Source organism: Apium graveolens, chromosome 2 (genome assembly GCF_009905375.1).
Source record: "Apium graveolens cultivar Ventura chromosome 2, ASM990537v1, whole genome shotgun sequence".
NCBI lineage: Eukaryota > Viridiplantae > Streptophyta > Magnoliopsida > Apiales > Apiaceae > Apium > Apium graveolens.
The window spans coordinates 308342046-308355650 of record NC_133648.1 but is presented as its reverse complement, the minus strand read 5'-3'; the positions used below and the strand labels follow the sequence as shown (position 1 = coordinate 308355650).

General features: G+C 32.1%; 1 protein-coding gene across 1 annotated transcript; it reads right to left on the bottom strand.

Moving 5' to 3' along the window:
• Positions 1–9479: 9479 nt before the first annotated feature.
• LOC141703143 (secreted RxLR effector protein 161-like) lies at positions 9480–10205 on the bottom strand. Its single transcript, XM_074506742.1, has one exon. It carries the CDS (start codon positions 10203–10205, stop codon positions 9480–9482), a length of 726 nt encoding a protein of 241 aa, XP_074362843.1.
• Between the last annotated feature and the right edge of the window lie 3400 nt (positions 10206–13605).

The window sequence follows — 13605 nt, the reverse complement described above, 5'->3', positions numbered from 1 at the left end:
TGCAGAATTCCAATGTCATTTAATTGATGAGTGAAATAGTGTGTGTGTTTGAATCAGAAATTTAAGATATGTTTCTCACTTCCAAATTCTGACAAGGATGAGAGACAAACTGGACCATATAAAGTAATGCAGTAGTTTTTCCAATCAAATTTGCTGAAGTAGTCCATAAATTTATATAAAACCTGAAATTTGACAGAAGACAGAGAGTCAATTTTATGGGAGATAATAATATAGTAAAAATCCAACAATAAATCCACGAGCACATACTGCTAATGGACCATCTAATGATGAGTGGAAGACTTGAATAATGTATAAAACTAAAGTCTCCAATGTATATGTAGAGATTAATCTGTGATGAGAGCCTAGAATACGGCTCTCATAGTAGCACCAGGCTTTAATCAGTAAGATACTGCGCTTAAATAGATGGTCCCTGCCAATGATGTAATCAATCTATCCACGAATAAAAATAATTATTGCCTATTTAAAAGAAATATAATTCATAAACCCAACTTCAATGAGACTTACTACATCCAGGAAGCAGAGTGAACATAGTCCACCTACTTGATTGAATGATATATCAACCACAATATTCTGCACGACGCACTTAACAAGCTTAACCTGAGATTAAAAGTATCAAATTGCAACAAGATCACTTTGCGGAATCTATTCACATCATAAAAGAAAAAGTTTGAAGGATGATAAAAATTAGTGAAACTAAGTGCTGGAAAATTCGAGATGCGATAATAGAAGCCTAATGAAGCAAGTGTTACACAAAATTAATAACGCAATTTATACTTGAACCCATGTTCTTGCACAAGATGTTTATAAAAATATTAGTGTATTTTGTTTAGCTGAGATGTCAATAGTCTCAGTATTGCATTCAACTTGGTTAAAGCAATCACCTAATGACCACTTACTACTTGATAACTTAAGAGCTAATGAATTGACATTATGTAATCTTGAAACTTCTAGTTTCTTGCTACTCAAATTGGTCACCGACAGACCTACTACTACTAGTCATTAACTCAATATCGTAGTTATGATTCGATGAAAGATATTCATCTCACATCATCATATAGAAATAATGGCCTCAATGAAATTTAATTTTTACACGAATATGAAGTGACAATGAAAATTTGAACATAACCTTAGATGTCAAGTCAATATACAAGTCTGTATGGAACAATATCAGTACTTTTTCCGCAAATGCAAAGTTGACTAGTCAATATACAAAACTACTGTAATAATATCAAATTATTTGGTCAAATGCATAGAATTTTCACATATATGATCTCATGTTTTTCTGTAATGATATGAAAGTACGTACTGATTGTATAGCACATGAAATATACCAAACATAATGAAGCATATATATAGAAAGAAGACAGGATGACAAGTAGCAAGGAAATGGAGATGGAACGAAACAACATGGCAAATCTACGACTTTTAACTATTTATAGCTGCGAGACAGATATATACTATCTCCTTTTTTTTGCTAACTCAGATATATACTATCTGAATAGCACATTACCAACAATGCTTCGAAAATAAGAATGCTCAACCAATTTCAAAATAGTCACAAATCCCTAACTACGATAATCTCTTGGAAAAAACATCTATTACATCAAATATTCTAGATAAGCATGTATATATATACTAAAAAAAACATCACACACACATCTCTGTGACAAAAAATTAAACAAGACTTGCATTAGACCAAATCAAATTCACAGTTACATAGAAAATTATATGTATACTATCTCAGAGATTAAAAGGTAAGCAAGATAACATGTTTTACATCTTTAATTTTTATTATGAAGTAATTAATTAATGTAAATACCAGCTTCATTATATGGTGGTAAGGGCAGACGAGGTCTAATGGGAGGTGACCAGTTTCCGCCGCCGGTGGCTCTTTGTTCAAAAAGTTGTTGAATTAGTATCCTATTAGGATTTCCACCAACAATGCTCGAGTAATAACCGTAATCAATCCATTTTCTTTGTTGATGATCCTTCCACACTTATCTTGCCATCTAAAATCTTCCCAAGAAATTTCTTAAATTTCTGCATTTTGGAGGTTAGTTGCATAATAATATTAATAATCCAAAATTTCATATTATTTGCATTTCTCAATTAAAAAAACAAGAATCTTGCATGTAAATACGAGTATAAATTATCCGCTTAAAATTCTATTTCTTTCCTATCAAATATATATATGAAATTATAATCTATATTTTTCTATAACCTGCAAGTGGCTGCCCACTTGTTCACGACTTAGCCCGGGCACATTCATCAATTTGAGAATACTGTTAGGAATAGCTCCTATAAAAAATTTGGACATTGGTCAGACAAATTTAAATGTGTGCAGAATCCCAAGATATTATTTCGAGAGAGAAGTATACTCTTTGTTAATATAAATAAAGATGTATAACCTACTTTTTGAACCAAGAAAAAGCATAGCTTTCACAAAGCGGGTGTGGAGGTTCGGGTTCCAATCAATCCTAGTTTTCGTTTTCTTGTTTGTGAACATAAAATCATGAGCACATATCATCATTATTATTATTAATATGTAATTAATTAAAGAGTGTATATATGTAATTAATTAAAGAGTGTATATATGCAAAGTACCGCTCTGCTGATCCTCAGTGGTATTTGCAGAAGAAAAGCAAATACTTGTTGGTATAGTTGCTTGAGCGCTGGGTCTGCCGGCGTCTATTTTGTAGTTCTTCCACAACTCAATGTACTGCCATATCTGTGCCAGGTCTTCAACCTTTATAGGCTTTAAATAGTAGGCTGGCGCCCCTATTTTAAATCCCTGGGATGTAGTCTGGGGGCTGTTGTCTGATGATATCACTGCAATTCTCCCAAGTTTGTTTAGAAGGAATCTTTAACAATTTCAAGGTAAAATTATGCTTGTATAGGAACTTACATATTACAGGAATGTTAAGATCCTTTTGAATGAGATGGAGTAATTCGAAGCCGTCCATAACTGGCATATGCACGTCTGCTAAGACAATATCATACAGTGTTCTCTCATAATTTTCACCATTTTCACCTAAAATGCTTAGTGCTTGTAATGGGCAAGTCACAGCCGTCACTGAAATAATACAAAAAGCTCATTATTGATGTTATAAAAAAATTGTAGTTACCAAAAATTATTTTTCACCCCAAAATTACAAGCTTATAATTTATGATCAGTTATTATAATTTATTAATGTCCAAATACTTTTTCTTTTTTTAGTAGTTGAATATGAGAATTGATTCACAAGTTATATTTCCAATTCAGAAGACAATCAACAACCTGCACATTCACAAACAAAAGCTTTAGATCATAGACATCCCATATATCAAAAGCATCATAAATCTTTAGCTAGAAATTTTTTGGCTAAACCACCTAGATTTTTGATCAATCTTCGGAGATAATGATAGAATTGAAACCTTGTTGAATGCGATGCAACAGTTGGGTGCAGCTTGGAAATGATGTTATGGGTTGCACTCTCTGCTTCAGACCATCTTTCAGCTCTGATTTTAGAAAAAGATGGGTTAGAATCAATGATATCTCTCCAAAAGCATTTATTTCTTGCAAATTCCCCATTATAGAATCAAGAAAGTGATCGGAGTACAAATCTATTACAAGGGTTTATGCTTGATAATGCAGTGGAGAGAGGGAGAGAGAGAGAGTGGCAGAGAGACACGGAGACAGAGAGAAAGGGACAATGAAAGTGAGAGAGAGAGCGCGGCAGAGAGACACGGAGAGAGAGAAAGGGACTATGAAAGTGTGTCATTCTCTGTAGTGTGTACGATGATGTATATGGAAGACGAAACATACCCATTTAGTATCAAGGTTTTGGTAATATTTCAATCGAGTCCCTGCATTAGTATTACTTTATAGAGGTAATATATAAGAGCAATATTTTCAAAAATGACACGAATATCCAATAATATTTTTATAATTTATCATGTGGGAACGGTTTCGGGAACGAATTTTAAAATTATAGCATTTCTCAATATAATTTATAAAAAAGAAAACACTATGATATGTAGAAAATTAATGTATTATCTAAAAAAAAATTATTATGTTGTGCAGAAAAAAAGCACTCGACTAATATTTCTGGATTATAACATATGTGATACTAGAATCAATAAATACAAATCATGAATTAAATACAAATTTAAGATTTTGGATTAGTGATACATTATAATTCATAATAGTTTCTAATTTGGATTCATACAACTAATTCTTTTTTATTTTCATAAGGAGTTACAAATTGAAGAACATGGTTTAAAAGTTGTCAAAATAGTTAACAAATACACATACGATGTCTTTGAGCAATAGTTACCTAATACATATCATACCTTCACTAGATTGAGCTGCTAATATTTTTTAAAAAAGGCCCAAACCGATCCCTCAAACTTTATTCAAGCCAACACTTTTTAAAAATGTATCCCATCAATTTATTTTTAAATACAACAAATTTTTATGATACATCTCTACTTTAGTGAATTATTTTTATAATTTAATAAGTAATTTGCAAGAATCAAATATTTTTTAACAAACATCATTTTTATCTAATTTATTATTCTCTCATATTTGTGCTCAAAGTTGGTGTCTTAATAAGGGGTACTATATGCATAATATCATTTCCAAGTTTCAATAAGATTTCTTAGCAATAAGATTTCTTATCTAATCTTATATGCAATATAATTTCTTAGCAAATTTAGGAATATGACCAAATAATATTTAGAATTCTCTATCAATTTAGTTTAAGTGATATCGATACGTGTGTTAGAAAGTAGAAGATATTACAAATTTACAATATCAAATGTTTATATAAGAATGAAATATAAATACTAGCATATTTAATTATATAAAACTAAACTAAAAAGATGTAAACACATATATTTTGATGGCAATCCCAATCTAAAATTTATCTCAACTAAACTAAACTAAAAAGATGTAATCAATTATATCTTGTAGCAATCAAACTTTAATCTTAGAAATATTATACACTCGTTATATGTTATATTATAAATGTCTATATACTAGTACATTGGCACTATATGATTGTTACATAGGTAACTTCTAATAAAAAATTACAAGACTTTCTTTGTCAAAGAAACACATGTAACAAACATAAGTATAACATAAATTTAATAATTATAAATAATATTACCTGTAAAACAGCCTACATTTGGATGTGATCCTCGAACTTTTTGGAGCATTTTCTTCATTGTTTACTGCAAATAATATATGAAATTATTTGTAACTGATTTAATAAATAAAATTATAAATCAAGTGTAAAGGTGTAAAAAATATTAGATATGAGTATTTTTTTAAAAACAATTCAAATCAATTATGACTCAAAATTTGTGATATAACAAAAAAAATGCTAGGTACCCCGATTTTTTTTTTCAAATGTTGATGTTTCAATGTATGGATAATAAGATTTTTTTAATAATAATATAGTACCATGAGTGTGTAAATATGCGCCCAAATCAAAATTCGCTATGTGTCATACCACGTTATTTGGAAAAAATTTAAGGAAACTATCACTACTCTATAACAAATATTTACTAATAGTTCTAGACTGATTTATGTTGATCCAGATCTTATACAAACTGAAAATCCAAAATCGATATTGATAATTGAAGCTTCATTTTGGAACAATTTTACATGAAATCCAAAAGTAAATTTAATTAATTCAATATAATTGAATTATTTAAAAGTACTAAATATCCATCAATTTCGATAGATTATTCCCCTTATACGTGTATCCGTGTGAGTGTACTTGTGTGTGTGATAATATACACTTACTTATTATTTGCTTAAATTAACATAAACACTGACTTACCAATTTGTCTTGAAAAATTCTGGATAGTGAACATTTTACCGGTTATGTTACTCCGTTTTTGACAATTACGACCGTTGTACTTAGTCAACACAATACAACACCAGATACAACATGAGATATGTGTCAAATTATAATCGTCGACCGAGTAAGATTGAATATGGAGAGGTCAATCATAAATAAAAGGTAAGATGGACAATTGGAAAGGAAGGAAAAGGAAAGAATAATAAATTAAAAAGAAAAATTAGAGTTTTAAGATACAGAAGACAACGTCAAGTAACAAAAGAAAGCACGATAATGAATTGGTGAACACAAAAATGAGCATGCTATTTAAGATTGTCGCGTCTCTCATTTATTTATTAATTAAGTAATGTAATGTGTGTGCCAGTTGTTCACCAAACCGACTTAATAGCTGTTTTCCACACCAAACTGCCTACGTGAAAAGATTCTAATATTATTGTTATGAAAACAGTATTTACAGTTTTAAAAATAGGTAACATTTTATTTTAAATTTAAGGTAGGTAATATGAATCGATTTCACCTTAATATTAGACATTTTATTATAAACAATGTGTGAGTGCCTCTTAATTAACTATATCTATGTTTAATATATATGATAATTCTTATATATGCGTGTATAATATATTATTTTTATATATAAGTAATATATTTTACAAAGTAAAGACTTAATGACCTTGCCCTTACTAAATCCATAATTCCTTAAATTTTAAAACTGTTTCTTTCCATACCTATCAAGTCTTATTTTCATTTTTATAAAATATACCATTGCATAATAGGAAAAAGAGTTTGATGATACATATTTTATACTCGAGGGTCGAAAAAAAACTCTGTTAAATTTTATAATTTACGGGTGTAATAGTACAAAGCCAAAAGGTCATTAGAAAAAAAAACATATCACATTTCTTTTATTTAGGCATGTCATTTATAAGCCAATTAATGATGAGAAGAGTTGATAAAATCAATGTGTTTTATATTAAAAGTTAATCAAGCGCAAAAAATAAAATAAATAGCTGTAACATAATGATTTAATCCATATATGTTAAAAAATAAGAAAAATGTCACATGTATTTACTTTTGCAAAATTTAAGTGAATTTGTGTTATCATATGTAATTAAACAACAAACCTCCTTGTACAATCCTTAATTTATGATCGTTGTCATTTATTAATTTTTTAGTCTATTTTACGCTTTTATTAGATAAATTACATCTTTTTTTTTAATCATTTTTTCTTGATTTAATTTTTGCGTAAACTAAAATATTAGTTTGTATAATTTATTAATCATTTAAAAAAAATTATTATCGAAACAAGGGCAAATAACTACGGTAAAATGTTTGTAAAATTATGAATTTACCCCTTTAATTTAAAATAAGTTAATTTTTTTAAAGGCCGTAATATAAATTCACATACAGGAAAATAGGGTTCAAGGATACAGAGATTGCATGTTACAAAAACTGCTTCCTCAAAGAGACTAGATCCCACTATCATCAACTCTTTTCTCATCACGAAGACTACATAAAATATTAATATCAAAAGTGCCAGATAACTCTACTAAATCATTATCTAAACACCTTCTTCCAACTTCATCCCCACTGGTCTGCTTCTAGTTCACAACTAGTTTCCTCGACAGAAATCTAATATTTCAAATTCAACCCTGTTCCTTTGTTCTCTATTCTACTGATATGTTTCAAGTAGAAATTGCAGAGTAGCACTATCCACCTCTCTTTGTTCATAAACTAGACCTGCCCTGACTTTAAAAATAAACTTTATTACCTCCTCACTATCTAAATGTAATAGCATTTTGTTTTCGGGTTAAATATCAAAATGGTCAATCAACTGTACACCATATATCAGTTTAATCATCAAAGTTAACGGGATATCATTTGAATCACTAAATCCATAATAAATATCATACATATACCTCAAAATATGTGCTCGATAATTAAAATTTATTTTATGGAGTTCTATATATTTTTCTTAAATCTTATTACAACCAAATGAAAATGTATGAATTCTAATATTTTCTATAATACAATAAGATTTTTTAAAATTTATCTACTATTTATTTTTAATTTTGTAGTCACTTGCTTTATTTAAATAAAAATAATTAGTAGATAAATTTTTAAAAATCTCAAAAAATCATCTAAAATACTATGAATTCATAACTTTTCATTTGGTTGTAATAAGATTTAAAAAAAAAATTAGAACTCCATAAAATAAATTTTAATTCTCGAGCACATATTTTGAGGTATTTGTTTGATATTTATTATTACTTTAGTGATCCAAATGATACCCCTTTAATTTTGATGATTAAACTATATATGACCTTCAGTTGAGTGACCCCTTTTTTTTCTTTACATTTACTTCTATCAATTTCTTGCAATAGAAAAGAAACTGCTAGTAGCTCCGCATGAAAAGGACTAGTAGCCTTTGCAGGTCCAGAAAAAACAAAGACATTTCTACTTTCTTTATCTTTAATATACCCCCCTGTACCAGTCCCAAACTCACCTTTACTACTGACTTTAAAAGCACCATCCAAAAAACCCAAGCCATCTACCTCTTGTTCAAGAAAATATGAATTTTCTTGTTTTTTACTGCTCATTACTACACCAACAGGATTGACATCCCAAATTGATTTTAAATGTGTCTGAATCAATTTGTTTGCTAGACACCATTGCCAAATTCTGATTTTGGCCAAAATGAAGACTACGTCACTATTGTAAAACTTGCTCTCAAAAACTGCTTCATTCCTTCTAAGCCTTAGAGACCACAAGGTGGCAGCCAATGCAATGCCCCAACAAACTTTTACTGCCTGATCGTAACTCCATTCCATCCATTTCCAAATGTTCATTTGAGTTTGCATTTTAAATTCTGCCGAAAACCCCCACCAATTGCACAATTTCAACCAGACTTCCTTAGCAAATATGAAATCCCAGTATGATCTTGAATTTCTATTGTCAAGTCACATACTGAACAATTCATATTAGCCATTGCACACCCTGTCCTCTTCATAAGCAGTACTTTTGTAGGAATAATTCTATGCTCCAATTTCCAGACGAAAAGCTGAACTTTTGGAGGTGTTTTAAGTTTCCAAATACATTTCCAATGAACATTACTTGACTGAATTCGAGAACATAATACCTTTCTTCCATCCCCCGTACTACATGTTCTTGCAGACGGTAACCAAATTAGTTGATCCTCACCGTATTTTAACGTGATTCCTTCCACCACATCATTTAGCTTGACTGCTTCTTCCAGCTCCCAAGTATTGACACAATCGGTATATACTCACAAACTATGTAAAACAAGACAAAGAAAATAAGCGTTGAACAGCTTGCTTTTTTATTGATCTCATGAAACAATACTTATAGTAAATAGAATGAAACAAGATGGACCTAAAACTAAGGAGATAGACCTAAAAGAAAGGGATTGCAAAGTCACCACATGATATAACCACTTTCTTAGTTTATTCCAATACCCACAGTGAGTACACTGTTGCCAGAAACAATTACCAGAATCAAGTAATGCTAAACAAGGAAATAGAATATCAAGTTTAGATTAATCACCAACAAACTCCCCCTTAATCTAAACTTTTATACGCATACATTTTTTTTTCAGCCACATTTTTTCACCCCAAGTAACTCCCTCATCTGCTCGAACTTGACTGCATTCAGTGCCTTGGTAAGGCAGTCTGCTCTTTGCTCCTCAGATCGCACATGTTCTACAACAATATCACCATTCTCGACACATTCCCTGATAAAATGAATACGAATATCTATGTGTTTACTTCTACCGTGAAAAACTGGGTTCTTTGCCAAGTAGATAGCTGATTTGTTGTCAATGCACAGCTTCACAGGTGGTATCTTGAATCCAGTAATCTGAGATAGTAACTTCCTGAGCCAAATTGCTTGACATGATGCTGCAGTTGCAGCCATGAACTCAGCCTCGCAAGAGGAGAGTGCAACACATCTTTGCTTCTGAGAATTCCAAGTGATTAAGTTGTTGTTAAGATAAAAAACCATACCACCCGTGCTTTTCCTATCCTCCACATTTCCAGCCAGGTCACTGTCAGAGTACCCGATTATCACATTGTTGTTTTCATCAGCCGTGTAAACCAATCCAAGATCCATTGTTCCCTTCACATATAGAAGTATACGTTTTACTGCATTTTGATGTTGCACAGTAGGTCTTTCCATGAAACGGCTAACAACTCCTACTGAGTAAGCTAAGTCTGGTCTGGTGTGCACCAAATACCTTAGCCCGCCTATCATACTCTTGAAATTTGTAGGATCAACTGGGATTCCAGTTTCATCCTTGCCAATCACGTCACTTGGGTGCATAGGTACCTTTGTTGAATTGCGCCTTATTAAGGAGTTTTAGAGCATAACTCGCTTGTTTTAGATGAATGTAACCATCACCCTGCTTCACCTCCATTCCCAGGTAATAAGAGAGTTTCCCCAGATCGCTCATATGGAATCTACTTTCCATTTGTTTTTACCTCCATTCCCAGGTAATAAGAGAGTTTCCCCAGATCGCTCATATCGAATCTACTTTCCATTTGTTTTTTAAATTTCCTGATCGAATCAACATTAGTCCCTGTCACTAGTAGATCATTAACATAAACTCCTATCACCATAATTTCACTTCCTGTATGCTTTGTATAGACAGCTTGTTCATAGGCACACCTGGTGTATCCAAAACTCACCAAGCATTTGTTCAACTTCGAGTACCATGCCCGTGGGGCCTGTCGAAGTCCGTACAAGGCTTTTAGCAGTTTGTACACATATCGTTCCTTTCCTTGCTTCACGAATCCTTCAGGTTGATTAACGAACACTTCTTCTTTAAGTTCGCCATTTAGGAAAGCCGTTTTGACGTCAAGATGGTGTACCTCCCATTTACCCTTTGCTGCAAGTGCTAACAGAAGGCGTATTGTTTCGATTCGAGTAACTGGGGCGAATACTTCATCAAAATCTATGCCTTGTTTCTGTATGTATCCCTTGGCCACTATTCGAGCCTTGTACTTAGTGACATTTCCACCTGCATCGCGTTTTACTTTGTATATCCATTTTAGATCTATTGTTTTCCTTCCCTTTGGCAACTCTGATAAGACCCAAGTGTCATTTCTTTCAACAGCATCTATTTCCACTTGCATGGCCTTCTTCCATTCATCATTTGCTATAGCCTGAGAGTAATTTCTAGGTTCATCTATACCCATCAAGTAGAGTTCATCGTCCTCCAGTTCCATCGGCTCTGTTAAATCATATATGTCTCCCTGCGATCTATATTTCACAGGTTGTTCTTCTGTTTCTGATCCTGAACCATTGCTTGGAGTTGTCTCACCACTTTGGCTTGAGCTCGAGGTATATGGACTGGTTACATAGTCACTATCAGTTTCTCCAATTTCTCCATGTGTATTCAATGAATTTTCTAGGTCTTCGTTGGGTTCATCAATTTCCCCCACCGGGTGTTTTGTAAATACTGAGAAATTTCCGGGGTGCAAGGTGTGTGATTCTTCCGCAACATTCCAGTCCCAAGGTTTCCCTTCTTCGAACACAATATCTCGACTAACATGAATTTTCTTCGTTGTTGGGTCCAGCAATCTATACACCTTTACTCCCGGCTCCTTTCCGAGATGCACAACAGTTCTGCTCCTATTGTCAAGTTTTTTTAGGTTCACATTTGGTTCTTTCATATACGCTATGCAACCAAAAACACGGATTTGGTCCACACAAGGTTTTTCTTGGGAGTCTGTTAAGCAAGTAGGTGATGGATTTTAATCGCAGCAAAGGCATGGGAAAACAATTTTACACACATAAAATCCAAATAAAAGCATATAAATCGTGGTAAAAACATAGGGATCAATTACTAACCTTTAATATGCGATCCAAGAGCAACGATCGGAGATCCTTAGCAGCTGCTCCTCAAACGTGAACTCCACCGGTATCCACCAAGAAAACGACGTTAAGGAAGAGGAGGTGGAGAGAATTTGGTTTTCTAAAAGTTTTAGGTTTTTGGGTTCTTGGGTTGGAATAAAAATAGGGTTTATAATAGTGTATTTATAGGCAAAATTTTCAGCTGAAATTTTCCCATAAATATTATTATTATTATCCCATTTATTATTCTCATTAATAATTAAAACACCTTTTAATTATTAATCATTTTTCTAAACACTTTAGAAATAATTCTCTCTCTCTTTAATTAATAATATTAAGAACTTTTCTTAATTAATTTATAATCAATTAAATCTCATTTAATCAATTATTAAATTTGCCAATTAATTATTTATTTCACAAATAAATAATTATTAGCCATTATTAATTAATTCCTCCACCATTAAATCATTCTCTTTTTATGGTGTGACCCTGTAGGTTCAATATTAAGCCGGTAGTAGAAATAAATAATAATAAAACTATTTTATCATTATTTATATAAATTCTCTAATTTATTAAATATGATTAATTAATTAATCAAATTTATTCTACATCGTGAGGGATACTTCTCAGCATATCGCGACTATCCGGATAATATGAATTCACTGCTTAGAATATCAAGAACATATTCAGTGAATAGTTACCGTACAATAAACTCCTTCTACCCTACAATGTCCCGATTAAATACAAGACATGGATCTCGTGTCAAGCCTATCTAATTCAATCACTTGCTTACCATTTACTATGCGTAGTTCTATGCAAATTAGAAACTTCTTTCCAATTTCATTCACTCTGGCCAGAGATTCCTGAACTAGCATGAGTGGATCAGCCTTGAACATTCGCTTCCTTCACTGGAAAGGGTAGATCCTTTATTGATCATACACTATCTTCGTGTACAAATTCCTATACCCAGTAGAGCCCTAATAATTGTCCCTGGAGACTAAGAACTAAACCAAAGCATAGTTCAGTGTACACAAGATGACTATGATGACCTCAAGTCTAAGGATACTTATACAACTATCACTATGTGAACAACTGCTGACACGTGAGTGAACTCCATCAGTTGTTCAGCTGTGCGAGTCATGTTCAGTGAACTTATTCTATAATAAGCACCTACATACTAGCTATAGTGTCACCACACAAATGTCTATGAGAACAGACATCCTTCATAATGAAGCAAGCATAGTATGTACCGATCTTTGCGGATTATTAATTACCAGTTAGTAATCCTACGATCATGAACTATTTAAGTTTAGAGTTATCATCTTTTAGGTCTCACTATTATGATCTCATCATAATCCATAAAAAGCTTTACTCTAAACTATGGTATATCTTATTTAAACACTTAAATAGATAAAGCCCGTAATAAAAACAAAACAAGTCTTTTATTAATATCAATGAAATCAAAACAGATTACACAGGAAGTTATTCCTAAATCCTAATACATGAGTGGACTTAGGACATATTCCTTTCAATCTCCCACTTGTACTAAAGCCAATCACTCTGGTATCTAATACCCATCTAGTCTTTATGACGATCAAAGTGACTTTCATAAAGTAGCTTTGTGAGTGGGTCTGCTATGTTGTTATGTGTGTCAACTCTATTTCAATACAACACAAGAAATGTTATCGCGCTCCCACTAACCCTTTTGTAGACGCATGGTTCATCTACGTTTTTTATAAAATCAAACTCTTTGATTGTCTCATCAAAACGAATGTTCCATCTTTCGAGAAGCTTGCTTTAAACCATATATGGTTCGCAGCAGCTTACACACTAGGTTTTCATTTCTCTTGGAAAGAAAACCATCTGG